This window comes from Heliangelus exortis, chromosome 2, assembly GCF_036169615.1.
Source record: "Heliangelus exortis chromosome 2, bHelExo1.hap1, whole genome shotgun sequence".
Lineage (NCBI taxonomy): Eukaryota > Metazoa > Chordata > Aves > Apodiformes > Trochilidae > Heliangelus > Heliangelus exortis.
In genome coordinates this window covers 50,784,216-50,811,719 of record NC_092423.1, presented here as the reverse complement: position 1 = coordinate 50,811,719, position 27,504 = coordinate 50,784,216, and the positions used below count along the sequence as shown (strand labels likewise).

Sequence of the window (27,504 nt, the reverse complement as noted above, 5' to 3'; positions counted from 1 at the left end):
TGGAGATTCCTGGTGCTATGTATTAGCCACAAGTTAAGTTTAGCAATGTTTAGGGAGTCCTTCTCTTTGCAGTTTCAGGAGCTTCCCGTGCTCCTGCACCCCTCCTCAGGCCAGAGCAGGAGGGGCAGAGAGTGGCCTGCGTGTCTCCTCAGGGCCCTTTCCCACACAAAATTCGGCATGTCATTGAGCTATAAAGTTACTTTCTTCCTCTAACCTGTGTTTCATTTAGCACACAGCTGTTTCTGTGATATTTTGGGTCTGCTTTTGCTGTGTCGCTAACACATCCTTCTGAAAATAGTGTGAGGTTCGCCCTGGTAGTTCATGATCTCCACCCCCAGGCTCAAGCACTACAGGGGTACGGGTGAGAAAGCTGTGTAGGCAAGACCCAAGGCAGCTGTATACTGTGAAATAATAAGTATCAGGCAAAATACAGTATGACAGCTAATAGATGTATTTTAAAAGTGGAAACATCTATGTTTAATTGCATTTAAAATACGTAGTGAGAAACCACAGTTATACATTGTTATAACAAACCTTTACATCTGAAGTCAGAATAATACAAAAAAAAAAAAAGTGCTGATTATATATGGTCAAAATAACTGAGGCAAAATTTCGACAACATCTTCTAAAATATTAGCATGTGGCCTGTGCCAGAAACACTCTAAAGGTCAAGCTGAATAATGTCAGTGATAATCACTGGTTTTCCTTATCTTACTCAAAAAACAACAACCCAAAAAACTGTTTTGCTTTTTCCTTTGCTTTTTTTTTTTTTTTTTTTTTTTGCATAGCTTTCAATATTGCTGCACTCTCACCTCTGCATATCGCAAGCCCATCTCAGTTCTGAGATAATTTCTTTAAAGTTCTGAATATTCTTAATCCTGTTCTGCTCAAATACATAATATATATTTTCTACCAATTATAAATACATAATTTTATTAATCTGATTTCAATAACATGCATTTGTATAATTACTGTACAATCAAAATAGACATTGAATTTATACAGTGTGTATGCTTTTATTTCAGCGATATTGTTCAGACACACTGATCAACAAATCAAGCAAATGGGGAAATAGAAAGAAAAAAAGAAGATGAGGGGTAAATAACCTCTGAGAGGAAACAGAACCTCAGAGTGTTTACAGACAAAAAAATTAAAGGAAATATACTTATCAGAAAAAGGGTTTATTAATACATAGAAAATCCCCACAATAGTTGAAACACACTTTAGGAACTAGTAGACACGTTAAATAGAGTTGTGCCAATTACGCAGTGCCCAAGCATCTGCTTGCTCTTAATTAGATGGGGAGGTGAATGACCACTGTTTATTTTCATTTTCCTCATTAATTATGAAAAACTGCATTTAATTCATCTTGCATGGTGAGAGACTGGCTGCGCAGATGTAAGTCGTAAGGGAAGTGGCTCTCTGTAGGCAACCTGAACATAGAGCTCTGCCCAAGGGGACCCCTGGGTGGCACTGCACAGTAATGCATGCCATAATTGTAATTTTTGCCATAGTCCAAGCTTTCTTCTTGCTTCAGGGAAAATATCCCATTATAGTTAATTGGGGGAGGACTTAAGGGACCTTCAAACTGTGGGCTGGCGCACTCGGGAGAAGTGCTTTCATAGAAGGACTCGTAAGCACTGCAGTAATTGTAAGGTTTCATGGACTTGGAGTTGTCGAGAGTCCCATGCCCCGGGGGGGTGCCGAGCTCAGGACTGTGGTAGGGGGGGTAGAAGGTGGAGTAGGGCGAGCGGGTGTGATGGGCGCCTTCGCCCGCCTGGCCCATCAGGAAACTTCTGGCATTCAGCTGCAGGCATCCCGCCACCAAGTTTGTAGTTGGCTGGGACAGACCCTTGCACAAGTTTTGGACGAAGGTGAGCAGGTCAGGTCTCTTGCCAATTCGCAGGATTTCAGAAAGAGCCCAAATGTAGTTCTTGGCTAGTCTTAAGGTTTCTATTTTGGACAGTTTTTGCGTTTTAGAATAACAAGGGACCACTTTCCTTAAATTGTCCAGGGCGTCGTTAAGGCCATGCATCCGGTTCCTCTCTCTAGCATTGGCTTCTTGTCGCCTGAATTTGATCCTTTCCATCCTTATCTTGCTTGTCTTTTTTTTCCGAAGGCCCCTTCGCCTAGGCAAACCGTTCTCATCCTCCTCTTCTCTCTCCTCCTCCTCCTCCTCTTTTTCTGTGTCTTCTCCAGGAGATCTTTTAATGTTCTTTCCACGGAGCACGATCTGCTTGGAAAAGCTTTCTGGGTTCTTAATTTGCTTTTGGTCATCAGTTTCTCTGGAAAACTTTCTGCACATCTGGGATTCTGGCATTACAACAGACTCATCAAACGGTAGTGTTAACATGGTTCTATAATCTTAAGTTACCTGAAAGAATGCCAGCAAAATATTTAAATATTTCCATTTTTAAAGTTTGCCGACTTACACACACATCCTCATGCACCTTCTGTGCATCTGCATGCATGCTCTGTGTATATGACTCTGTGTGTGTATATATAAATGCACAGTCAATTTATTTTATTTTTTATTTTTTTCCCCCCATAAAATGCCGGTTGCAAATTCTTGCTTTTTAACAAAAAGAAGCTGTCCAGAATTTTAAAATAACATGAAACATTCAGAATCTTGCAGCTAGAGAGCCCCATTTCTTACAGATAAGTATAGAGTAAATCAATATTTTAAATGTACAATTAACTCCCTGCTCATTTATCTTATTTTTAAACAAGCCCTTCCAACCCTCGCCACCGTGGAATTCAAAGAAATGCAAAGCATGATAAAGCAATACAGAAATTTCATTAATCCAAATTCCCCTGGGTGGAAAAATGAGAGCAAGAGCAGTCTTAAAATTGAAAAGTGCCATATCTCTATTAACTGAAGGATAAATATTTTAAAACAACTTTTTCACTTATATTTCAATGAGCTTTTTTTCTCCACATTTTTCGCCTTGTGAATCAAAATATTAAACACTAAGTTAGAGTAGGTGAGAAGAAAAAAAATTATGGAACAACCCCCCAGATCACTGAGCTAGTAACATAATTAAAAGCTAATATTTTTTTTTCTAACTATTTGAATTAAAATCACATATTATTTAGTTCATAATGAAATGATGATAATCAGAATGATCTAACCCTAAACATATTCAAATCAGAGTTAGGAAATAGAATCCCCCTACCTTTTTTTTTTCCTTTCTCACAGGAAATTTCACAAAAATTCTGATTGATAATATCTGTTTAGTTAGAATCAACTTATTTGCTTTTACTCTTTTTCTTTACTCCTATTTTTTTTTTTCTCCCCATCAATTGTGGTGGAGGGGAGGTGAAAAATTCCCTGCACTCTATAGCAGTGTTTATGTTCAGCGAGGCTCAGACGTCTCCCTCCAGCTCGTAGCTGACAGGAGCGGTCTGTAGATTCTGACTGCAATCCTGCACGTGTGCTCAGAATTCAGCCTGGAATGGGAAAATAATTTCCTTTTCCTAATTATTTTGCTTTTGTTTGCAGTTTGGGAGCAGCAAAAGCTTGGATCCCCCATGGTCCTCAAAGAGACAAGCAAAACAAACGCAAGGACTTTTTGTAATAGAACAAAACTAAACAAAAACCCCAGTCAAAGACTAACTCTATCAATATTGTCTACACACTTGCAATATTACATAACACCAATCAAAGTATGCAATTGAATCAGAAGAACAAAATGTTAGGAGGAGTTATTAGACAGTAAATAGCATACATAAAATACAAGACAATGATACTGTATCTTTAAACACTTGCATGCACACCCATCACCAACTGAAATACATCTTTATTTATATTACCTTAGCTTTTTATTTCATTCAACAATCAGTTTTCATTTTTTGCCTTCCAAATCTTTTCAGTCTGAATGTCGCATCGTCTCCTGGAGTCTAGATCTGTGTATATCTGCACTATCTCATTGATCTCTAAAAAGTGACATTGATGCCAACTGCCAGAGCTGGTACCCATGCCATCTGCTAGTGACGTCACGGGGCAGAGAAAACCACGTGAGCCTTTCTCCTGGGACCTTCATTCTGCACTGATCATCTGGCATCCCTCTAAGTGGGTACCAGCATTCATGTATCAACACAGAAGGTTAGACTGATAGAAAAAAAAAAAAAAAGAAAAAGAAGAAAAAAAAAATCTACACCAGCCTTTCACATACAGTAGGTGCATTTCCACTGGAGCTGCATCTTTTTTAGCAGTCTAGCTGCACGGATAGACAAGCCAACATTTGGTGCTATCCCTGCCTACAGGTACGGCTGCCCTGTGGCTGTTAATACGGTATTGTTTATACGAAAAGTGCTGTTTTGTACTGACCCAAGTCCCTCTGGTGCACCTGGTACCCAGGAAAAAAGAAAAATAAAAAAGGAGGCAAGGAAAGGAAGGCAGGAATGGGGAAGTAATTCCAGTGCTGTAACACATAGCACAGTCACTAAAAGTAGTTTTTGTGTCATGCTGCTGGGCACAATTTTGGGGGAAGGGTGCGGATTTTTTTTTGGTTTTTTTTTTTTTTGAGTGAGGTGTGTTGTCCCGGAGTGCAGGATAAGAGGAGCAAACCTCCTGCTGGCTCTAAGAAATCTGCCTCCCGCATCCCTCAGTGGTTTTTGACGTTCCGAAAAGAGGCGTTTGTGGGAAATTGGACTCACAATGTGAAGATTTAACAAATGATGCCTTTTCTTTGAAAGCACATGGCAGAGCTTACTTGCCCCCAGTCCTGCTCTGGTGTGATGCAACTGGGGGGCACCTGCTCCCGGCAGGGCGATGCGCTCACAGGCATGACTCGGGGTGCTCGGGGGACTTTCCCCTGCTGCCACATTTTCTCCTCCTGCCTGGCCTTTCTGTGAAAGCTTCTCCAAAATCTCTTTTTAAAACAGAGTTCTTTCCTTTGGAAACACCATCTTCTTCCTCCTAAAATCTTTCTCCTGCTCTACCATGTGCCTCCCTGGCTGCTCCTTTCTTCATGCCCTTGTTTCTGCTGTCAGCTGCCTCTCCTGCACTCCCTGCTTGTCCTCTCTTAACCCTTTTGTCTCTTTCCACGGACAAGAAACTGTTAAATGAAGCTGAAAAAGCTCCTCGGCTCAGTTTTGCCATGGAGCTTATGCCAAACTCCACCTTGGTGTGTTTGGGGTTTGTGTTTTTTTGGTTGTGTTCTGATTTTTTTTTTAATTATAGAGTGGTGTGTCACAAATAAACAGTATCAAGAGAGTTAAAAGGGGAGCAACATGTCAGCTTATATACATGCTTTTGGGGTAAAGTTTGCTTTCATTATTGCCTATCACTGCTTTTTAGCAACCAAGTAATCTCTATTTTAAAAAGTGAGCGACAGAGTATGCTTTTAGTATTAAAATAATCCCTGGCAGAGCTGCTATTGTTATGGATCTGTGTCAGTGTTTCCATTATAAATCCTGGTTTTGAAGGGTTTATAACTCATCTGCTTTAATTCACATTGGGCCCAAGCTTGGCATTAATGTTCTCAGCCGTGATCCAATTATTTTGTTTTCACAAAGTTTCATTTAAATCTGTTTGGGCATTTTTTTGGTTAGAGAGAGGAACAAAAAAAACCAAATCTGCAGCAGGACGATGTGTGTGTGCAGAGTGTGCTATGTGCATCTTTGTGTATGTGCCTGAAGATTTTTATAGCCTTTAATTAAAAAAACCAAACAAGCTTTTACCCCAAACTTTGAATTTTTTCACAGTAGAGAGAAATATCGGATCATTTATTCTCTATGGAGCTAAGGTCTCTTTTTGTTTGTTTGTTTAATTTTTATTTTTTAAGGCAAATGTATTTGAAGTGACAAAGATATTAAAACTTAAGTGGCAACTGTTCAAAAGAAGCAAGAGCTGTACTATTCATAACATTAATTTCATTTTGTCCCAAATATTACGATCTGTGTAACAGAGGTGAGGCTAGATTCCTATTATTCTCAATAAGAATTTATGTATTTAGGTTTGTATTGTGGAAGATCCTAAGGGTTGTCAACCTTTTCAAGGACTTTGCATATTCAGAGTATTATACAATGCACGATAATATAAATATGCAAAGTCCTGAGGAACTAAACCCTGTTTCAATGCATACTAAAGATAGTATGAGAAATTGAAGGAAAGGTTGACATTGTAGTGGCTCTGTGTTAAGGGAAGGAGCTTCAAAATTTCCAGTTATATCACCCATCCTCCAAAATACAATAAAAAAAATATTTTCTCCCTCTTTTTTTTTTTTTTATTTTTTTTTATTGCTGAAGTAGTTTGTTTTTTAAAAGCTACTGAAATATGATTGTAAAATACATTTTCAGTGGCTCTTATACTGCTACTAAAACCAAAATAAATTAGTTTGTGCTGAAGGATTCTCCCTGTAGTAGTATCATTCCATTTTTTTGCAGATTCTTAATCCATCATTTGACCTTTTTAATATTTTCAAATAAATAGAGGAGAAACAAAATAGCTGAGATATCAAGGTTTAAAAAGCCTCTACTGTGCATGCATAATAACTTTTCATAAGGATTTTACTACACATTTTGTATTATGGATCCATGATATGCAAATGTGTACTGCTGTTAATATGCATTCACAGCATATCCCATAACTGCTGCTTTGCTGTCTACTGCGAATGCATGTTAAGAATAATACACAAAACACACAGTTAAATGCACTCTGTAGAATGTCTGCACGGCACCAAATACATCACAGAAAACATACCACGGATTTTTTTCCTGTGCCCAAACTGTGTAGTTCTGAATTATAACTGACTCTATTTCAGATGGAATGGTATTATAATACGTTTAACCCAGCCAAACATAAATCGAATCACTGAAATAATAGAGTTCAAAGGACTGCAGAACCTCCATGGAGCATCAGGGGGACAGACCCCAACTGCACTGCAATCAATGGGAGTCCTTCCAATAACTTCATACACTATCATTGGGTCTCCAGGGAGTGTTTTTAATATTGTTTCTTTTTCTTTTATTGATTTGTTTATTTATTTTAAATTTCTCATCATCCTCTCCCATCACTCCTGGACCAGTTGCGCTGTAACAGGAGAACCACATCTATATTAAGGAACTCTAATGATGTTCATGACCAGTTTGGTGTGAGATCTGGGTCATTCACAGGTAGCAATGGGACCTTGTGGGCAGTGAGAGACTGTTTAGAAGGAGTGGGACACTTAGCAAAATCTTTTTCTTTTCCTTGTTTCTTCATCTTTCTAATGTAGGTGTTAAATATTGCATCAACTCAGCTTCTCATGTGCATGTAAAGCCATTGTGACAATCCTGAGATGCCAAACTCCCTCTTCCTCACTCGTGACCTGGTGTGAGGATGTGCATGGCCCAAATACCCAGGGAGGACCAGAAATTGTTCCTCCAAGCCCACCTGAGTCTGGGCAGGCTCTGGTAGTTGGTGTCTGTGCCAGAACCCAACTGCAAGCGAGCCTGAACTCTCAGCTTCCCTTTGTGACTTTTTCCACTGCCTTGGGAGAGAGACTGGGAGGAAACACATGTCCAGTGCATCCTAAAGAGCAAAGCCAGACCAGGAGGGGTAAATACATGGGTAAGAGTATGAAAAACAGAGGCTTCTGGCTCCAGCTTCCTGCTGAGTTCAGAGATCAAAAGGAGGCAAGAATACCTTTTGGGGGGTGTTAGGAAGGGGTGGGGAAGGGGTTTGTTATGGTTTATGTTGGTGGGGGGGGTGTTTTGTTTTGTTTGATTGTTGTTTGCTTGGCTTTGGGGTTGTTGGTTGTTTTTGGTTGATTTTGTTGTTGTTGGTGGGTTGTTTTGTTTTGTTTTGTTTGTATGTTTTTACTGAAATCAGGGCAAGAGAGGATGATGCCTTGGGCAGTGAGTCTGGTGTTCCAGCCTCAGTGAATTTGTGACTGATCAGAACTGGGACCCTCTGGCAAAGACAGGACCATGTCCCCACAGAAGATGCTGTTGGGGAAACCAGACCAATGTGCCACTTATATGTTGCATGCCAGCTGCATATCCTATATGCAACCCTGGGACTGAAATTGTGTATCCCTGCTCAGCGATGACCCAGCCCTTTTCTCCCTCTCTGCATCTCCAGGATGCTGCCATAGAGCATGAACAGCTTTGTGAGGGAAACCTGCTGTTCCCATCAAGCTGGTTAAGCCCTCTCCCACCAGAGCTAAGGTGATATACAGGGATATATGTCCTTTTCCCAGGAGAGATTAAGGAAAACACAAATGAGGTCTCCCATCTTCAGAGAACTAGCCTACATCAGTTCAAGAGGATTCAGTTCAGTGTGAAAACATGATTTTAACCCAACTGCTAATCCTGCAAAATATTATAAATTCACTTTGCACTAGATAAGTGTCCTGTAACAAGGATGTACTCTGATCTCTACTCAGACATACTTAATTTGTTTTGAAAAGGTTCTTAGGGGCAAATATGAAAGATCTTCAGAGAGGTTAGTTATGTTTTTTTAGTGAGAGCTTCTTGAGTAAAATATGAATTTAGAGTCTGAAAACAGACTCTAATATAATTGCTTATGGTTAAACAGAAATGATTTTGTGATCAGAAATTGATCTAAGATTTGTGAAACACTAGAATGGGTCTGATTTAGATGTGACACACGTTTGGCATAATCCTGTTCATTTTGAGCTGCTGCTGTCAAACTAATGTAACCGATTTGACAGAGAGTAGGACTATATGATCTTAAGATGCAAAATATATATTTTTTTAAAAGGTGTTCCACTCTGGAAAAGTAATGACATGATATAGCCTGAAAATTTTATTGCCAGATTAAGGAGTGGTGTGTATGTTGCAGAAACATGGAATTTAACATATTTCTCTGCCTGGGGAAAAATGCTCTAGTCAGACTACTCATGGAGCTGTGTCAATTCTTGAAACTGCAGGGGTTTAAGATCACTCCTGTTGCTTTGTGGCATGAAGCAGCCCCGTGGTACATCCTAGAAACTGAGGGCTTTTTGTTCATACTTGCTGACTGGGGGTTGTCACACTCTCTGCTACCATACCTTGAGGGTGCTCAGAGCTTGCTAAGCCTGGCAGCCTTTAGAGGCTGCAGCAGGGACAGTTGCTTGGCACACACCCTTATGCTGCTGGTCGGCATCTACTATTTAATGGCAATCTTGGTCAAACAGCTAGTCAGTGATGCTGCTTTTTTTTCTTTCTTTTCTTTTTTTTTTTTTTTTTTTTTTTTCTTTCCTTTTTTTTTCTTGTTTTGGTTTTTTTTTTCCGTTTTCTTTCTTTTTTTTTTTCTTTTTTTCCCTTTTTTTCTTTTTTTTTTATTTCTTTTTTTTTTTCCTTTTCTCCTGCCAGTGCCGACAGTGATTCACAGGCATGCTTCCTCCGAGTTTCCATTTTGAGAATGTCTCTCTGTCCCCAATCACAGCGTGGTTTTTACAGCCAGTCCCTTCTAGAAGAGGTAGTGTGGGTGTGTGTGACCCTGGAAGAGACCTGCACTGCTTCCTCTTCCCCAAGCAGACCCTGTGGCTATGAACCATGTCATTTCTTCCATAAACCAGGACACTCCTTCCTTGCGAAATCTCTGAGGTGGGCTGCTTCTTCTCCCCCCTGCAAATCTCCCCCAACAAGAGGCACCTGATGGGATGGTCCCAAAACTTTTTCTCCCTTCCCGCAGCCTTCGCCCTTGGGATAATCCAAGAGGATTATCCCCTGTGCAAGGAGAGACAAAGTGCTGAGAGTTCTGCATGGTGACCCAGCACAGGGGCAAAGCCCCTCTGGAAAGTGATGAGAGATCTGAGTGCATGGTGAAGGCACCGACTCCGTTAGAAAGAGCAGAACAGCCTTACAGAAAGCACACTCTGAGAGGAGCAGTTTGCTTAGGACTTCACAGCATGCTCTAAATTTAATGTGAGATGCAAGGAAATAGAGAAGTTGAATGAACACTGACTTGGCAGATTTTCAAGGTAAAACCTGAGAGTAAAATCATCTTCTGGTGAGCAGTCTCCTCCCAGAGAACTGTAGGATGTTTTCTAAGGGAAACTTTGTAAAATATCCTTGCAAAGTTTATGAGAAACTGATATTTCCATTAATTGCAGCAGACCTTTGAAACTCAGCAGGGAGAAAGCCCTTAAGCTAAAAAAATGACTTTTCTTTACCCCGATGAAATTTCATCCAGGTTGAGGTGAGCTTCAAACTCCTAAGAATCATCATTTCTGTTCTCTTGCATGCACTCCTCAGGCAAATTTTAGCAGCACACTGAAATAATATCTGAACATCTTAGGAAAAAAAGATAGACCTTAGAAATTAAAATTCCTCTAAACCTAGTTTGAAAGCACATTTTTAAAGTTGAGTTGGTGACAGTAGGAAGTGCCAGGGCTACAGCAGCCTCTGAAACCTGAATTCTCTCTTACATACAAATATACAAGCAGTTTCTTAATTGCAGAGCTCAGATGAGGTACTTGTTTTTATGCCATAATATTAAGTGTGGGGCAGGATGACTCAGGCTCACTGTAATGGAATAGCTCATTTTGGTTTGCTTCCTATTATCAGAATTTATAAACCTTCTTGGTTTCTTTTCCCAAAATGCCTGTGAAGATAAGTGTATTTTCCTTTCAAAAAGCAAAAAAGCTGTTCAGTCAGGCTTCCCAAGCTGGTAATGAACTGTGGCCTGCCTCACATTTCCCAGATCAGTGTTACACTTTTGACTTTTCCAAGCACCTGTGATCGCCAGCCAGCATCTGCAGCATGTGGTCATGCGTGTACTTAAAAATCTTACTGGAGATTTTTCCTTGTAGAGAAGAAAGGTAACTTTGGGATAAAAAAACAAAGAAACACAAAACAAAAAAACCCTAAAACACACACACACACACACACAAAAAAAAAACCAAACCAAAAAAACAAACCACCCACCCCCAAAAAAAGAACTCAAACCAAACCACAGAAAACCCCACCAAACACCAAAAAAATCCCTAAACCAGTGCCAGAATAAATGTTTATCTTTGTAACACTCCTGTGAAACAGAGAAGCACTACTTTCCAGGAGGGAAAGATAGGCACAAGGATCTTGCAGCACAGATTTTGAACTTGTTCTACCAATTCCAAATCCTTGATGCAAACATTTGGAGTGATCAAGAATCTAATGTCTATTTGATAAACACTCCAGAAATTATTTTTCAGAAACAGGTTATACCAAGTATACAGTCACTGGATCCACCAGCCTTCTTGTTTTTTCCAATTACACAAATCTATACATATGTTCACTGATTTGAAGGCAGTGGAAAATGGACAGAACTATATTCAGAGGATCTTGACCATCACATTTGAACTCAAACCACAAAGTTCATCACAGCTGTGAGTGGAAAGTGGGTCATTTGAGTTGTTTTGCTCATAGGCTCAGTTTTTCCTAGGCAGTAATAGAGATTGGGTAGCAGAATTTGACTGCAAATAGAACAGAATTTTATAAAACTGCTTTCTGGATTCAGTCTCTAAGCTTCTGAGAAAGTGAAAGGCACAGCCAGTTTCCAGTCAGCTGTAAAATGGTGCTGAATTCAGACGGGGTTGTAATGGTGTTTTTCAAAAATAATTTTGAAAATTGATGTTTAAAGAACATTTTTCCAGTGACGAATGAGCAGTTCGTTACTTCTAGCTGCAGAGTAACTGTTTTTTCTCATCTTTATAAAGAACAATTTTCATGTATTTTCCACCAAATTTCCTGAGCAAGTGAACATGCTGATGTAAGCTGCAAATTTCTTACTATTACAATTGCAAACCTCATAATTTTCCTAGGACAGAATAAAGAGGAGACGATTAGGAATAGAGCAGTGGTTCCAACCTATTCAAATACACAGTAGAAAGTAGAGAGACAATTTTACTTATACCTGTATTGATGTTTTGGGGAAGATCTGTGAAGATCCCCTCAGAAGCAGCATTTTCTAACAATAGTTGTTAAAATTTTTCCAAAATCAATGTGTAGTTACGATCTTGCCATAAAGAGAGGAGAGGTTATCACTTCTTTAAGTACAAGCTGAGCTAAACTGTATTTTCAGTAATTTCTCTCTCTTCTGTCTGTGTAATCTGTAAGGATCTGTGTAAGCCCTACATCTTGCCAGCTTCCCCAGCCACCAGACATCAGGAAAACCAGAGCTTCATGACACAGCCTTGAGCACAAGTGTTGTTTTTGGAGGTAACTGCTCTGCAAAGTGGTCTCAACTTACAGGGTGTGCAAAGAAAATTGGGCAGTATCTTTTGGCAGCCCAGAGTTTTCATTTCAGTCCTTGGGCTGGCTGAGGTTCTCTTTGAATCTCCAAATAGTTTAAGTCAGCCATGGCCAGAATGTACCTGGGAGTTTGGCAAAAAGCCTTATTTTCTGGCCAAATTCCCTTTCCTAAGAAGGGACTATGGTGTGCTGAGCCCAAATCCTGCTTGTATATTCCCTCTGTCGTGCTAGCTGCTGTAGCAGCTGACTTGTTCCCTAGTTCATGTGGCTGAATCTTTCTGCTCTTAAAAAACTGGGAAAAGGTCAGACAGGGTGTAGCTTGCAAAATGCTAAACAGTCAGTGGTCAGCAGCAGTAGTACTGAATATGCATATATTTTTGCAAGTTAGGAATCCTTTTTTTCGTTTGGTTAGTTGGTTTGTGTTTTGGTTTTTTTGTTTGGTTTTTTGGGTTTTGGTGTTTGGTTTTTTTTTTGGTTTTTGGGTTTTTTTGTTGGTTTTTTTTTTTTTTTTGTTACCTGTGGTATTGTTCATAGCATCAGCCAGTACATATCTGCCTTATTCTGATTTCTTTGTGATCATTTTTAATGCAATTGCACTTTTCACAAAAATACGTATTCCAGTTTGAATTATTATAATTGCAGTATGATCAAGAGAGAAAGAAATATGCAATACACAAAGTGTTTGAAGATATGCATTCTGAAGACTGAACTATAATATATACTCAGGGCTTTGTTCTTGTGTTCAGGACTTATATTCAGGGCTTGGGTTGAAATTTGAAGTGCTTTTTCTGCCTAGAGAGGCATGTTGGCTTCTGCATTTGGACTGCACTTGGTTACATCTTGCTGTGTAAAGCCATCTAGGTAAAATTTATTTCAAAAGGATACTTTGCTATAAATTTTGAAGACAGACGTGGAGAACATTTGCTGTCACCAGCAGATGGTGACTGGAATAACCATCTCTTCCTGTATCACTAAGCATTTGAACGGTGTGAATTCAGGCAGTGCAACAGTGGTTTGATGATGTGATGGAGGGAATAATCTGTGTTACGGCACGGGGCCAAATCCTGAGAGATTTAAAGCTCCTTCCCTCTGTCTTGAAGGCCTGGTGTCAGAAAAGTAAAACCTGTGAGTTTTGGGTTAGGTGATGTTTGGAGTAATTATCTATTTCTACGCTTTCCATTCAGTCTGTTCTTCTGTCCATTCATTTGCTTCTTGCAGCTCAAGGTAATGTTAATTTTTTTTTTTTTTTGCAAAGGCTGTGGAAATGCTCTGACTTCCATGGAAAGAGGAGTCTTGATTATGAACAATATATTTGCAGTCTGACATTGTGACTTTAAGCAGCAGAAAATGGAACATGTTTTCTTTTGGAAGATTGCCCATAGCTTTCTGCATAAAACTTTGTGCATTAAGTGTTTTATAATGAAATGTCTTTCTGAGAATGAGGCATTTAGGAAAAGTCAGGTCTTTGATTAATTTCAAAGGAATTCAACAGGATACTTTTTTTCAAAATTCCTTATAATATATAAAATCCAAGGCAGCAGTTTTTTTCAAAATGAGACATTTCAGCTAATGTGAAAAAATTATTTACTGAAAATTTTGCACTGTGGAACACTGTTTTTTTCCTTTGCTATTGTTTTATATCTGAAGGACAGCAAATTTTGAAATGGGAGCTTTCTCCAGACAAAGGAATGTCTCAATTTGCCAACTGCACCAAAATCCCTATAGCACTTGGGCTGAATGAATGATTTCAAAAGGCAAATCCCTTTCAGCCTTGTATTCTGGATTTGCAGCTTCACTTTATTAATAAAATTTCTCTATTACTTACTGTATCCTATAATTTGGAAAGCTAATTCTTGTCATTTAAGTACCATATATAAATGTTTCTCCATGCTCCCCAAATGTTTGTTGGTTTAGTTGCTTTTACTTTAATCGTCAGCAATTCTCTGAAGCAGCAGTTCAGGCTCCCCTAGACCCTCAATTCCATTTTGCCAAACACAACACAAAAAAGATAGCCTTTGTTAAAAAGTTTAATGTTCTTAATTAGTAGAATTGTCAGACTAATTAGAATACCAATTAGAATTGGCAGGGCTATCGTTAATTTAGAAGTGCTGTGGTCTAGTGTTAATCACTATTAAACCTCCTAGTTTGTGAAAAAGGGGGAACAAGGAGATGAATATATACACATGCAACCTCCCTCCCCTCCCATTTTAAATGTTAAGGGTCCATAACCATAAGGATTTGTGCTGTCAATGTGTACTTGGGGACAGTTTAATCCACGAAGATGTTGATGCAAAGTTAATAACTGTTTATGCACAGAAGTAACATCGCAGAGTAAAAACTTGGGACTTTTTTTTTTTTTTTTTTTTTTTAATGTGGTACTATTAAAATGGTGAAATCCCATCAGTGACTGCAAAAGATATTTAAAGCACTGAGGATTTCCTATTAAAAATGTGCAAGAGAAACCCACATTATTTGTTTTTACTTTTGGTACTGTGAAAGTTACTTTGCAGGTTTTCCATCACGTGGCAAATGGAGATCTCTCAGCACTGTACATACTGAAATTAAGCTTCTGTGCCTGCTCAGTGAGTTCATATTAGTGTTTCATTGACAGAAGAACTGTCTCTCAAGTTCTCATGGTGAGTTAGAGGTACAGTGAGAAGCACACTGAGACCTCAGCAACTTTCAGTCTCCAGATGTAACTTTTATGCACATGAGCCATTCCCATCCCTAATTCTAACTTTTAAGTGGTGAGAAGGTTGTGGAGGGAAACAAGTTTATTTTTCAACCTCAAAGGACAAAACCCCCCAAAACTTTCTATGCAAACTATGTACTTGAAACATCTGTTCTTGACTGAAACCATAAGGGACAAGTTCCCAGAGGTGGATGCTGTGAATATTGCGGTGAATCCCACGTACACTTTGCCATGCACACAGAGCCCAATTTGTATCTGCAAGTGATTAGGAAAAAGGGGTGCTCAGGTGGCTAAAGAATCATGCCAGACCCTGATGTGTGCGAGTCCCAGGTTACAAATGTAACATTTCCTAGCTACAAATATATTTTCCAATTTGATAGTATCTCCAGCTGGGCTGATTGCTTTCTGAAATTTCTTACTGGTGGTAGATAGATTGATTTTGCTGATTATTATTTATCTGGATAAATAATAATGGTGGTGGTGTGAGCTAGAAGGTGTTAGCCTGATGACAGGCCAGGACAGAGAAAGGTCACTGACACTGTTTTCTGTGGAGCGTGGGTGTTTCTTAGTGGTAATGCAGCACAACGTAAACATTTTTCTGTTCCTCTCCAGCCTAATCTAGCTTAAGAACAGCACAGCTAGTTCTCAGTTTGATAAAATCCATCCAGACTCTTCTATTCCAGAGAAACTGAATAATTAATTTTCAAGGAAGTCAGATGTTCAAATTGTATCTTGTAAGGGTATGGTCAAGAAATCTTTGATGTGGTCAAATGGCATCTTTTACCCTAAGGCTTTATTTAATTTCTGTTTGAGTAAAGCTACAGTAGAATATGATATATATGTCTTGGCTCTTGCAGAAAAAAAAATTGAATTCATATTCTTTATACAGGAAAAGGGAATTAAGAATCAGCTATGAACTTAACCTTCATATTTCCTACTGTGTTACTTTTCAAAGGTGAGATTTGATTTTGAATAATTAAAACTCAAAAAAAGAAAAGCTTATTAGATACAGTAAAAGAAACTAATGGATGAAAAAATGATTTAACTGAAAACCAGAATTTTAATTCACTTTTTCACTATGTAAGCTAGGTAGTGAATGTTAAAGAACTACGTACAAAACCATTTTGCTCTCTATGTTAGAGTGTAATTAACATGCAAAATTAAAAGAGAAACTAAAAACTAATATTAGTAAAAAAACCCAAAACCTTTTCACCCAAAGCGAACTCTTTTCCACATGTAAGAATACTTCCAAAACCCTAGCTGATTTAATTATTTAGGAATTTTTATTTACAGTGGGTCTTTTTCTTTATTTAAGTATTAGTGCACCCATTTCAAGGCTTTAGTTTTGAGTTGCCCAAACACTGTGGGCAGTGTGGTCAAGCCAACTCGAAACCACTCAGGCATTTAAAATCCCTTCAAAAGTTTACTCCATATCCACCAGTCCCATTTCAGAGCTTTTCAGATTAGGGAACAAAAAGATATTGCTCTCATCTTTTGCTGCTGCAGCATTTCCTCTCAGCCATAGTTTCAGGTCTTTGCCACTTAATCTTGCAGAGCCTGAAATGTTGTTATTTGTTTTGTTCAGCCAGATACAGGTAACTATGGTGATGCTGAAGATAACAGTAAGGGTAGGGACTTCTCATTGAGCTCAACTCAAGGTGATCTTTACTCAACACCAGTATCATGTTAGATGCACAAAGAATAACAACCTCGTACACATGCATGGGGCTGAGCAAGGACTCACAGACCCCCAGGTTACTGCTCAGTAGCTGCCTGAGGGAAAGACCACTGCCTAAACTTGCTTTTAGATAGTGGGGAGACACCATCTTCTCCTGGGCTGTCTAAACTAAGTGCAATGAGCCCCCTTCCACTACTTTCTTACTGTGTGTTTTTTAGACAGCCTGATTAGGACAAACGATTATTTTGGTGGCTGATGTTATATAAATCAAATCCCACTGAATGTCCTTGCAGGGACAGGACTAGAGCTGGCTTGAAATCCTTTGCCAGAACAATTTCCTTGTGATAAAGCTGTTCTCATAAATCAGAATATTCTTGGATGTATTTTGCGGTTAGTGAGGTCTGCTGAAAATCTGTGCAGAAAACCAAAGGCAGTCCTCTGTGGGGTCAATAACTCCCAAAAAGAGTTCTGTGGTTTTTTGGGCTGCCCCATCGTTTATATTTCTTCAGTCAGTTAAATGTCATCATGTCCCATTCTAGAAGACACACTGGGCCATGGGAGCTGTGGTGTAGACCCCAGTTCCTCTTTATGGCTGTTGTTCTGTGGTTATAACATGTTTTCCAGGGCACAGTGCAATACTGCCTCTGATCAACCCATCACTCTGTGTCCCAGGATGTGTGGTGGGGCAGGAAGAGGGGCTTGCCGTGGTTGCTTACTCCTGAGGAAAATTCCCATGACTGTCATTGGAGAAATAGATATTTTTCCATTTTAGGTGTCTGGCAATGAGCTGTTGTTTCCTACTTTGTACATCAAATGTTCAGCTTCTGAAACTGAAATATAGTTTTCTAGTTGAAAATACTGCTAGGGTGGGTATCAGCCAAGTATTGCAATATTTCGTTATGGCTGGGACTGAAAACAAACACATGCATCTTGGGACAAGTCCTTGGAGGAGTATTCTGATTTTGGTTTAACTATCTCAAGATGCCTCTCAGACACAACTCTATTTTAACCTGTCATGTAGCAGACTCATCCTTCCTGCATCAGCATAGTACAGTGAAGTATCCCTCAACTAAGGTGATCAAAGACTTCAAAATACAATAAAAGAAAGTAAGCCAGACCTTTTTATCACTGATAGGAATGTGATGGTTCATTTCCACTTTTCTGGCATGTACCAGTGGAAGTCCCCATCCCTGAAACCCTGACCTGCTTCACACCTTGATTTGCATCTGAGATGCTTCTTGCTGCCCTTTCCTGGGCAGCTGCAACCACAGCATACAAGCCCTGGGCTCCTGCTGTTGCTGTATATCCCTATATCCCCCTGCCTGGTGTCTGGTCTGGTTTCCCACACATCTGCCCTCTCTGAGCTGTGGTGGTGTTGCTGCATGGATGTGAGGACAGAGAGGGAGACATTGTTCTGTTCCTCTAAAAGAGATGAGCAGTAGTCTCAGTTTGCTTCTCTGGCTATCTTACCATCTGGGTGAGAAGGCATCCTTGTGTGTAGAGTGCCTGGAGGCAAAGAGCTGTGGTCATGGAGCTTCAGTATAGACAAACAATTTTCCCATTTTACTGCTATTTCCTCAATCATTATTTTTATTTTTTGCTTAGGTGGTTTGCAGTTACCATACTTATTCATTCTATTGTTTGCCTTTAGGGCTTCTCTGTGCCTTTTCTCCACCATTAGTCTGTTCTTTTTTTCCCCCAGTGATTTTATATGTAATCTTCATTTTAATCTAGCCTGATAGTTGTCCTTTTGTCCATTGTGGATGCATTTTTTTCTGAAGAGATGAACAATATAATTAATTTGCTTCGTATCTTGTGTATTAGGACACCTCTTTTGCTCAAGTGATCAAGTTTTTGTTACCTTTTTTTCTTCCCATTTTTATTCTAGCCTTATAAAGAATTAGGAAAGAGACTAAATCAACTGCTAAAAGCCATCCATTCCCATAAGATGAAGGATCAGACAAGGATATTGTCCTCAGCTGAGAACACAAGAATTTTTCATGATTGTTTAGACCTAAGATAGGTCTCATATTTATTTTCTGGTAATAGCCATTGTCAAAGAGAGACCCCCAAAGTGTGTACATGAAGGTTAAAAAGAAATTACCCTTGTAAAGTCTCAGCCCATTCTCTAACAGTTGCTGAATTCTGTGAGCCCTGAAGCATGACCCAAAAACGTTATTATAATTAATTATGGTAACTCTGATATGCATATCAATTCCTTTTTGCAAATATACGTTTCTCAAATCCACTTCTTGTGGCAGTGAACTCTCTAGCCTAAGTACATATTTGAGCACAGTCCACTTAGAATGCTCCATTTTGTAGGTGTTTTTCCTGTTTAAAACTCCTAACGTGCGTAAACAAATCAGTCTCATCTCAGCTATCAGAAAACAGAGATGTTTTAGCTTTCCTTTTGCCTTCTTTTTCACCGCTGAACCTCTTATTCCTCAAATTAGAATGAACAGGACCTTGTACACAACCCCATCACAATCCTTGATGAATTTCTGGCAACCGTCGCTGTACTGCCATAAGGTTTCCTACTTCTGTGCCCTTCCTCCAGACATCACTAAATCAGTGCGGAGCTGAGGACAGGGCTGCAAATTAGCTCAGCATGGTATGCATTTTGCTGCACTGGAGCCACGGGTCCTGCCCTCAGCAAGGGTGGGGGGTCATTAACCCTTAAAAAACCCAGGGTGCTGGAAAGCAGTGTCCCAGTGCTCTGCATGGGGAAAGCATCCACCTGGAATCGGCAGAGTGACTCCAGGAAGGTGCCCCCAGAGTGGGGCAGAGGAAAGGAGCATCACTGTGGTTCTTTTCTGGGCTTACCACACGTTAAATTCTTTCTAAATAGGGCACTAATAAATAGTGATAATATATAGCAAAACACTAACAGAAGTCAATAGCAAGTATTATGATTTACTTGCCAACAAAAAACAAAACTGAAAATGTTCACATGTGAATGCCGCTCTCTGCACGAAGAAGTGCCATGTTCCAAGCATAAGTGCAAACTAAAACCCCATTTGTGTGAATAGCTAATTATAAGGGTGAAAACACTGTCAATCTTAACACTCATCTGGGTTTCGTCTTGGATGCCAAATGGGTCTTGTTGTCCTATATGTTAAGGAAAGTCTTAATTTCACAGCCCTGACAGGAGAATAAATATCAGCCAGAAGTAACTAAAAGGAAATAAGCATAGAATATCGTGATGGAATTTTTATTAACATCACTTTTTCTTGACTGTATGTAAGTATTCTGACTCAAGACAGTATACTTCAGAAATAAGTACTGACAAAACTTTTTTAGCTATTTTATGAACACAATCAAAAGTAAAGGAAAAAAAAAGATAATTTTCTTCACAGTGCCTGCTGTGAAGAAGCCTGCTGCAATTTGCAAAAGATGCATGTGTTGCTGAAGCTTTCTAATTGAAGCTAACCCATCAAAGGGTGTAAAGACTTTGTCAAATGTCTTAAGTTGTATCTCATGTCCCAGTGCAATTAAGATTTAAATGTAACTCTTTAAAGAACACTACAGACAACCAGAACAAAGTACCATTCCTGTCTCATACCTATTCATTATTAAAGAGTTACCTGCGGAGTTTTGTAAAAATCTTTACATATTAATCTCTGAAAATTTTTTTTGTTTTTTATTTTTTTCAAAAAAACAGCTGTTTTTTAAATATCAGGCAAAACTCACGGCAGGTGGGGAGACTGTACTCTAAAACAAACACTTTGAATCCCATGTGACTCCAGGATTCTGCAAACCTAGAAGGATCACAAAGGTGGTTTGTTTTTAAATAAATATTTTAATTTGCATGATGTTGAATGGCACAGCCATTAGTGCATATTAGTATTTCAAGCAAAGATGGCAACTTTTTAAAACTAAATGTTATCTTGGGCTGGTCTATAAACTGCTCAGTCAATTTAAGTTGGTTTAGATTTTTTTTTTTCCACTGTTTCCCTTAATGTAAGTCACAGCACTTCAGATTATCAGCTCAACAGTATTCAGTTCCAGTGTCTGGGTAGAAAGACAAATAAATAAGAAAGAAACTGTCCTAGGGTTCCAAACTATGAGGAAAATATGCAAAATATGCAGCTCAAGTTCTGGATAAGCCTAACATTATAAAAGACCCTTGGAATTTAATTACCTGTAAACCTCATTTATCATTTCAATTTAAACCAAACAGTTTAAAGCATAAAGCAAAACATTTGCTAATGCTTTTACTTTCTTTTCTTTCTTTTTTTTTTTTTTTTTTTTTTTAATTTTTTTTAAACTTGAAGCCTTTTTATATTTGAAGATCCTGAATCTCAGATACTCAAGAAGAGCTCTGTTGACCTTTATAACATCTTTGTTTATTTTTCATCCTATGTTTATGAGGTGGATTAACCCCTCTTATCATATTCAGACTCATGAGAAAATGTTCCGTGAACATTTCACGTTTATTTAAACAGTGGTATATAGCAATGAAAAGTAAGGAAGTGAGGACAAAGAAAACTTCTGAGAGGTGTGGGAAATGCTGCATCTCTAGTTTTCCTTAGATTGTGTGGGATATGAGGATGTGCCTTGCTGAAAGTCTTTCTAAACCTCTCAGGAAAGCCTTTGGCTCCTAGGATGCCTGTGATGATGGAGCCATAGCACTGCTGCGAGCTGGTGTAGCTCCATGTGCTGAGGAGCCTCAGTGACTCTTACAGCCAGGTGCCATTGGGTTTCTTATACTGTGGGGAAGTTTTTCTCCTGTCCTAAAAGGAGGAAGATGTAGAACAAGCCCTGACATGCTGACCTCCACACCCTGACTGGCTTTGGTATCTGAGCCTCCACTGCCCTGCATGCTGTTTTTGGGGTATGAAGGCAGCATGGGCAACTTGTTGCACCTTCAGATGTCAGCATCAGGAAAGAAGCCCACAGAATCTTGAGGCTGGGCAGAGCATCAGGAGGGGTGCAGGCAGCAGTGGGGTGACCCTCCTTGTTCCCAGGGTGCCCTGAGGAGGTGAAGAGTATGAAGGAGAAGTGGTGCTGGCTGGAGAGCCAAAACTTCCCTGCTAAAAATTATCAGAGCCAAAGTAAGATTCAAGGCCAGGGAAGGACTTTGCAAGCAGTTTCTTTTTCAGCAGCTCTTCATTTTTCCTGACAACTTATTCAAATGTGTTCTAGTGAGGCTGCAAGACTAAAGCCTATACAGTCATAATTATTTTAGCAGATCCAGCTTCCTGGGATTTGAGCACAAGCTTTAGCAGTCCATCCAGGTTGAGCAAACCAAATGCTTTCCTCTAGATTATCTTTCACATATGTATTAACAGCATTTGCTGCAAAATGTGTGAACTACTGAGCTCAGAGTCACAGCCTGCAGCACAGCAAACTGGCTTTTCCTGGAGCTCATAATGTGATAATTAAATTGCTAACAGGCACCTTAGTGATGGCATTTGCTGGAGATGTGAAAGCCTTCTTACAATCATACCTTTCTGTAGAGGACTCATCAGTAGAAGCAGAGCTATCAGAATCAGGGTTGGGGTTTTTTTATATATTTTCTTCAATGAGTACATTAAATTTTTATGTGGAGTGAAATGGGACAGGACGTGTTTCCCTTCCACTGCACAATGATTTATTACCCCAAAAAGACCGCAGAACTAATTAGCAGAGTAATTAATTAATATAAATTTGCATATTTGCATTTGCAATTAGTGCAGCCGACTGATTAGTCTGAAAATGGGAAGTTTGACTCATTAGATGTTAGTGTCTGCTGGACCGGAAAGCGGCTGCCAGATGAGGCGAAAAAGCATAGAATAAGCATGAGCGTGTGTGCACGCGCACAGGAGCATCAGCTCTTTTGTTAGAAGAATGGAGTTTAAATATGGGGTCTAAGATACTAAGAATGCTAATTTTTTTTTTTTTTGCTTTTGCTTTTTTACCACCTTTTCAGTTTTTTTTTTCCCGTTAACTTACTTCACTGCAACTACGAAACTCGGTGATGATTCTGAATGGTCAAATCTTTAAGGAAAGGTAGCTGCTGCAGATCTGATTTTGGTGCCAAAAAGGAGCTGTAAGGAGCCTCCTTGCCATGTGATAGATGGGACAGGGATATTCCCTCTCTTCCTAATTACATCATCTAATCAACTTCTAACACTGAGGGGTTAAACTAAGTGGAGACCATAGCAGCCCAGGGTAAGTGATGAGCTTCCCAGGTTGCTGTGCTGTCATATTTTCCTCCTTGGGCACCCTTGTACATATCAAAACAGTCCTACTGCTTTTCATAACCAATCTTGATATGTGTGAACAGCCATTGTCCCAAGCTCTAGTGAGCTTTTATTGAGTTTTGAGAGAATACTGAAAAAGATGTGTCTGTCTGTTGGGTAATATATGCTGTAATATCTGTAGGCTGGTCATTAATGCTCTTCTAGGGGTGACAAAGCAGAGCTGGTTTTCATGCATGGGAGTTGGTGGAGGAAGTTCTGGTACCACTTTGGGGCAGGTTATGTTGCTCTCTCCACTACAGATGAAGAAAATCTCCATCCTGCCTCCAGCAAGATTGATTGTCTCTTCTTCAAGGTTATTGGGAATGGGGGATGAGGCCTCAAAACAGCTCCTGAAAACTCACTGGGTCCTTGTCCAAAACTTTTGATCAGATTTTAGTCTTTGGTGCCACTTTGACACTTTCATGGATGTTTTAAAAGACTAAAAGATCCAAACGGGCATTGCCCATTACTCGGCGTGCACTTACTGCATTGTGGAGCTCAGGACTTGTATCAACTTTCTCTAGCTCTTCTGCTGTATCACAGAAAGTCACTTTACTCCTTTTTTTAATCCTTTTTTGATCTTTTTTCCTCCCTATTTAGCTAAAAATTTACCATCAGCACTTAGAGCTGTAGTACAGATGCAGTTATACTTTCAATAAAGTATGTTTCTGTTCAAGGAATGAGTCTAAGTTAAAGTACACTTAGCAGGTATTAACTCTGCCCCTCTGGCAAGCCTTCATTCGTTTGTGAATTTTAAGTGCAAACTGGGCCTAAATCAAGAGGAGCATCTTATAAACTTGAATCCATTTAATTTTTGTGAGGTTTGCAGGTGTTGGTTAACTCCCAAGACACCCCTGGCATATTAGATGTATGCAAAATAATTCAAAACGTAATCATCCCTATGAAATGAGACAACCCCTATTTTTCCTTTATACACCTACAGCGAGGTACAATAATTGGTTATTATAATGTCTGTGTGCAGTTTACAAGCAAGATTACTTTTTTCCCCCTACCATAAGTAATTTTAATTCTGTTTACCACAAAAAATGAATAAATTTTATCAGCATCTGAAAATGAGAAATGAGAAAATGAATATGAGAAAATATTATTTTCTATTAATATTATTTTAGAAATATTGTTTATCTCTGAAATCCAGTACTAGTAGGAAAGAATCTGTGAGTAGATGTTTGATTAATGAAGAACTAATATGGCTAAAGCATGTTACTTAAAAGAATCATTTCATGGCTACAAGTGAAGATACAGGTTTTATTGTCATTCTTTCGATAGGAATGTTTTCCAAAAATTCTGTCATACTCAATTGCATCATGAACAATTAGAAGAAATTATGAGCAAAAATGAAATTTGTCCTTCGTGAATGTCATGTCAGGTAAAAATCAAGCAACTTACAGGACCAAATAACTAAACTTACTTTTGACTAAACTCATTACTGTACTTGAAATATAACCAGATTTCTGAACTTGTTCAGCATGTATAGAGGCAAATGAATTCCCTCTGCTGTTTTCAGAAACCCATTGAGTTCTCTATCTGCACCTTTTGGCACTCTTTAAAAATCTAGCCCTGTAGGAAGGTTATAGTTATTTTGGAGATGGGGGCTTAGCTATAAATGAGGCAGCCCTGCCTGGGAGCCACACCACCAAGTTATGAAGGTGTTCACCCTGTTGCAAGATGTTCCAGCTGCCTATTACCAAGGTGTATTACTATAACTCAGCACCCCAGGCATACAGCTATACAGGATGGTTAGATAGCCCTGGTATCCCATCAGCCTGAAGTATGGGCAGATGCATAGCTCAACGTCTGCAAGCTCCCAAGTCACTGAGCTGTTCTTTGTTTTAATTTACAGGCAGCTGTGAACTTGCTTTTAGATCCAGACTGAAATACCATCTTCTCATATTTGCAGCTTTGTGTTCTGACACTGTCTCCAGTTCTGACTGTCAAAACTGTGCTAGAAGAAAATAATGCTCTGGCCATTTAGGGAGATCCTTGTCCCCTGCGTGCTTCCCCAGATGCTGACTCAACAACTGGGAAACTCTTCACCTTCTTGCTGAGCTCCCCGATGCAAAATAGCAAGCATTCTGTTTTCACGAGGTCCAAATGTTTCATTTCAGCTTTATTGAAGAGCTGCATTTTGATAAGGCTGTTTGATTCCAACCACAAAGTAAACCATTTTGCAGAAGCGTGACGCATAAGCAAACAGAAAGTACAGGGTGTACAGTGCCTGCAGTTGGAGAGCACCCCCAAAGAGGCTCGAGCAGCAGCAGTGACACAGCACTCTTCTTGGCTACAGTACAGTACAAAGAGAAGGATCACAATGCAGCTCACTGCCTAGGTCTAATTAGCTGCACAGGGCCAAAGGAAAACCTGTGACATTCAAAAATGGTAACTGGGGGAAAAAAGTAATCTGTATTCATGAGACGGAAAATGGGCATAAGCCAGTTTCCATTTGGACTGTAACATTGCCTGCATCAGTAGGACTAACGAAATATGGAGGTCTTCCACCCCAAGTGTTGGAGAGATACAGATTGAATATAGATGCAAAGAGAAAGGTCAGAATCTCTCTCTCTCTGTGGTTGACAGGCTGGCAAATCGGCCCCGAGACAGAAAATGGTTTCACTTTGATAAAAATTTTGATGTCTCTGCAATCTGTTTTATAGTGGAGGAAAGTAAAATGGAATTTTATTAATGGCTAAGATTTTTTTTTTTGCCCACAAGCATAGGTTATAAACAGTAGACTGCAAGAGTAAGTTACCTCCCAAGATTCTGGTATCGACAGCTCAGGTATTTCAGCATATGCTTCCATGAGTAAGGTGCAAAGAGGTAAAGGCACTTCATTGTCTGACACAAGAGTGTGATTTAAAGTAACAAAACTTCTAAAATTGGTACAACAAGGAAGAAAATTACAGTCTGAATAGGTATCAATCGCTGAAAAAAAAAAAAATTTCAGGGAGACAGCAGCTCCTTATGCTATAGACTAGTATTTGTCACGACTCTGCAGCATATTCTGAATATAACCTGCCTGTCCTCAGTGAGGCAGGTGAGACTGGAAGAAGAGACAAGCAGCCACAACATTTGGTAGGAAACACCTGCTGGCCTGTTATTGGCACATGAGATTTCCTGGGAAAAGGGTGCGCGAAGCATGAATGTTGACAGGAGGTGAAAACATACATGACAACTTAGAGGTATGAGACTAAGACAAGAGGGAATACTGCTGCTCAGGCAAAATTTGGGACGCATAAGCTAAACCTGGATGGTATCAGAATGTAAATCACTGCACAGCAAACGAAGGACTTCAGGCCCTGTGAATGAGCTGAATGCCAGAAACCAACCTCCTCTATGTAACTGGAACCCCCTCACACTGGTTAACTACTTACCAATTTATACTGGGTACCAAGATCAGCAGAAGTCACAAGGCCTCCATAACAGCAGGGATGGAGCAGCAATCTGGAACATGAAGGACGCTATTGACTTGGGAAGGCAACAAAATACTTTTTGAAAACAAAGGAAGTCCCACTACAAGAAAGTGCTTAACAAGCAACACTAGTGCAAGAAGCTGCTCTGCAGTGGAAGGATTGAGAGCGCAGATGTCAACACAGCAAAATGATGTTCAGATGGAAACACTGGATTATTGCTGCGGTCCCTGGATATCAGGAGCTTAATCAGCACATATATAGCTTTGCTGCTACCACTGAAACAGATCACAGTCCCCAGGAGAATGTTCCTGACAAACTTCCAGCATCTGCATGACCAAGGCTTCATTACAGCACTTTAAGCTGTGAAGGTGCTCATTGAAAGCACAGTTCAAGCCCAGAAATAAAAATCCTTCAGTAGATTTTTCTTGACTGCAGTTGTGTCAGGCAGCATATTGCAGAAGAGGAGGAAGAATTAAGGAGCATCCGTGTGTGCTGCAGCAATGCTTACCAGGAAAGAAACAGAAAGTGACGATGTAATCAGTCTTTAGGAAGAAGGGATCATCTTAAGAAGGTCGGTACAAGAATAAATTCTTTTTTCTCCAGAGGGAAAATACAGCACATTATGAAAAGTGTAGCAAGTTGCGTCCAAAGAAGCAGTGGCCAGACCCAGAAAAAGTATTCCCAGCAGACACCTTCATGTAGCAATATCCAAATTATGGTTTGGAGACATGCCTCATGCTAATGCACAAGTTACTGTGCTTGCTCCCTGTGACAGGGCTGTTGCTGCTAGGAACCTTTGAACGCACATGCTGGACCTAGAAAAGTGAGGCAGCAGCCTATCTCTTCTGATACAGTGAAAAACTATCTGATGGTGAGTGAAGAAAACACTTTTTTTGAGGCCGCTTGAAGAACAGCAAGGTCAATAGATACAATATTACAGCCAAAGGAATCCCAGAAAGCGGAGAAGAAATTTTGCCTGAAGACTCTTGAAGTTTTTGAAGGGTGGGTGTCTGATGCACAAACACCTCATGGTTTGCATGTCACGCTGTCCCAGGGCAGGATAGCCTGGGTGACTGAAGGAGGAGCCAGACTCTTTTCACAGATAGCTGAGTGACTTCAACATACCTGATGAGGTTTTGCCCTGACTCCATCTATGAAGATATCACCCATTTCATGGCCCAGTGCTGGAAAGTTCAGCAAATTAATACAATTTTCTGGCCAAAGGAATGAAGAAGAAATCCTCCGATGACTAGAGGCCATAAGGTGGAAGGAAGCCTCTTTTCTAACAGAGGGAAACCCTATTGGGCAGTATTCGGG

General features: G+C 39.7%; 2 protein-coding genes across 4 annotated transcripts in view; both read right to left on the bottom strand.

Moving 5' to 3' along the window:
- The window catches only part of LSM5 (LSM5 homolog, U6 small nuclear RNA and mRNA degradation associated), a 591,871-nt gene that overhangs the window by 68,540 nt on the left and 495,827 nt on the right, over positions 1–27,504 (bottom strand). The window lies entirely within an intron of this gene.
- NEUROD6 (neuronal differentiation 6) lies at positions 436–27,430 on the bottom strand. Of its 2 annotated transcripts, none has more exons than XM_071736074.1 (2): positions 26,149–27,430; positions 436–2,374 (listed from the first exon to the last, which is right to left on the bottom strand). In XM_071736074.1, the coding sequence occupies exon 2, from the start codon at positions 2,351–2,353 to the stop codon at positions 1,340–1,342; it is 1,014 nt and encodes a 337-aa protein (XP_071592175.1). In that variant the 5' UTR covers positions 2,354–2,374; positions 26,149–27,430; the 3' UTR covers positions 436–1,339. The 2 variants fall into 2 exon arrangements, with proteins under 2 accessions (XP_071592175.1, XP_071592176.1); XM_071736075.1 differs by lacking the exon at positions 26,149–27,430 and adding an exon at positions 3,814–7,647.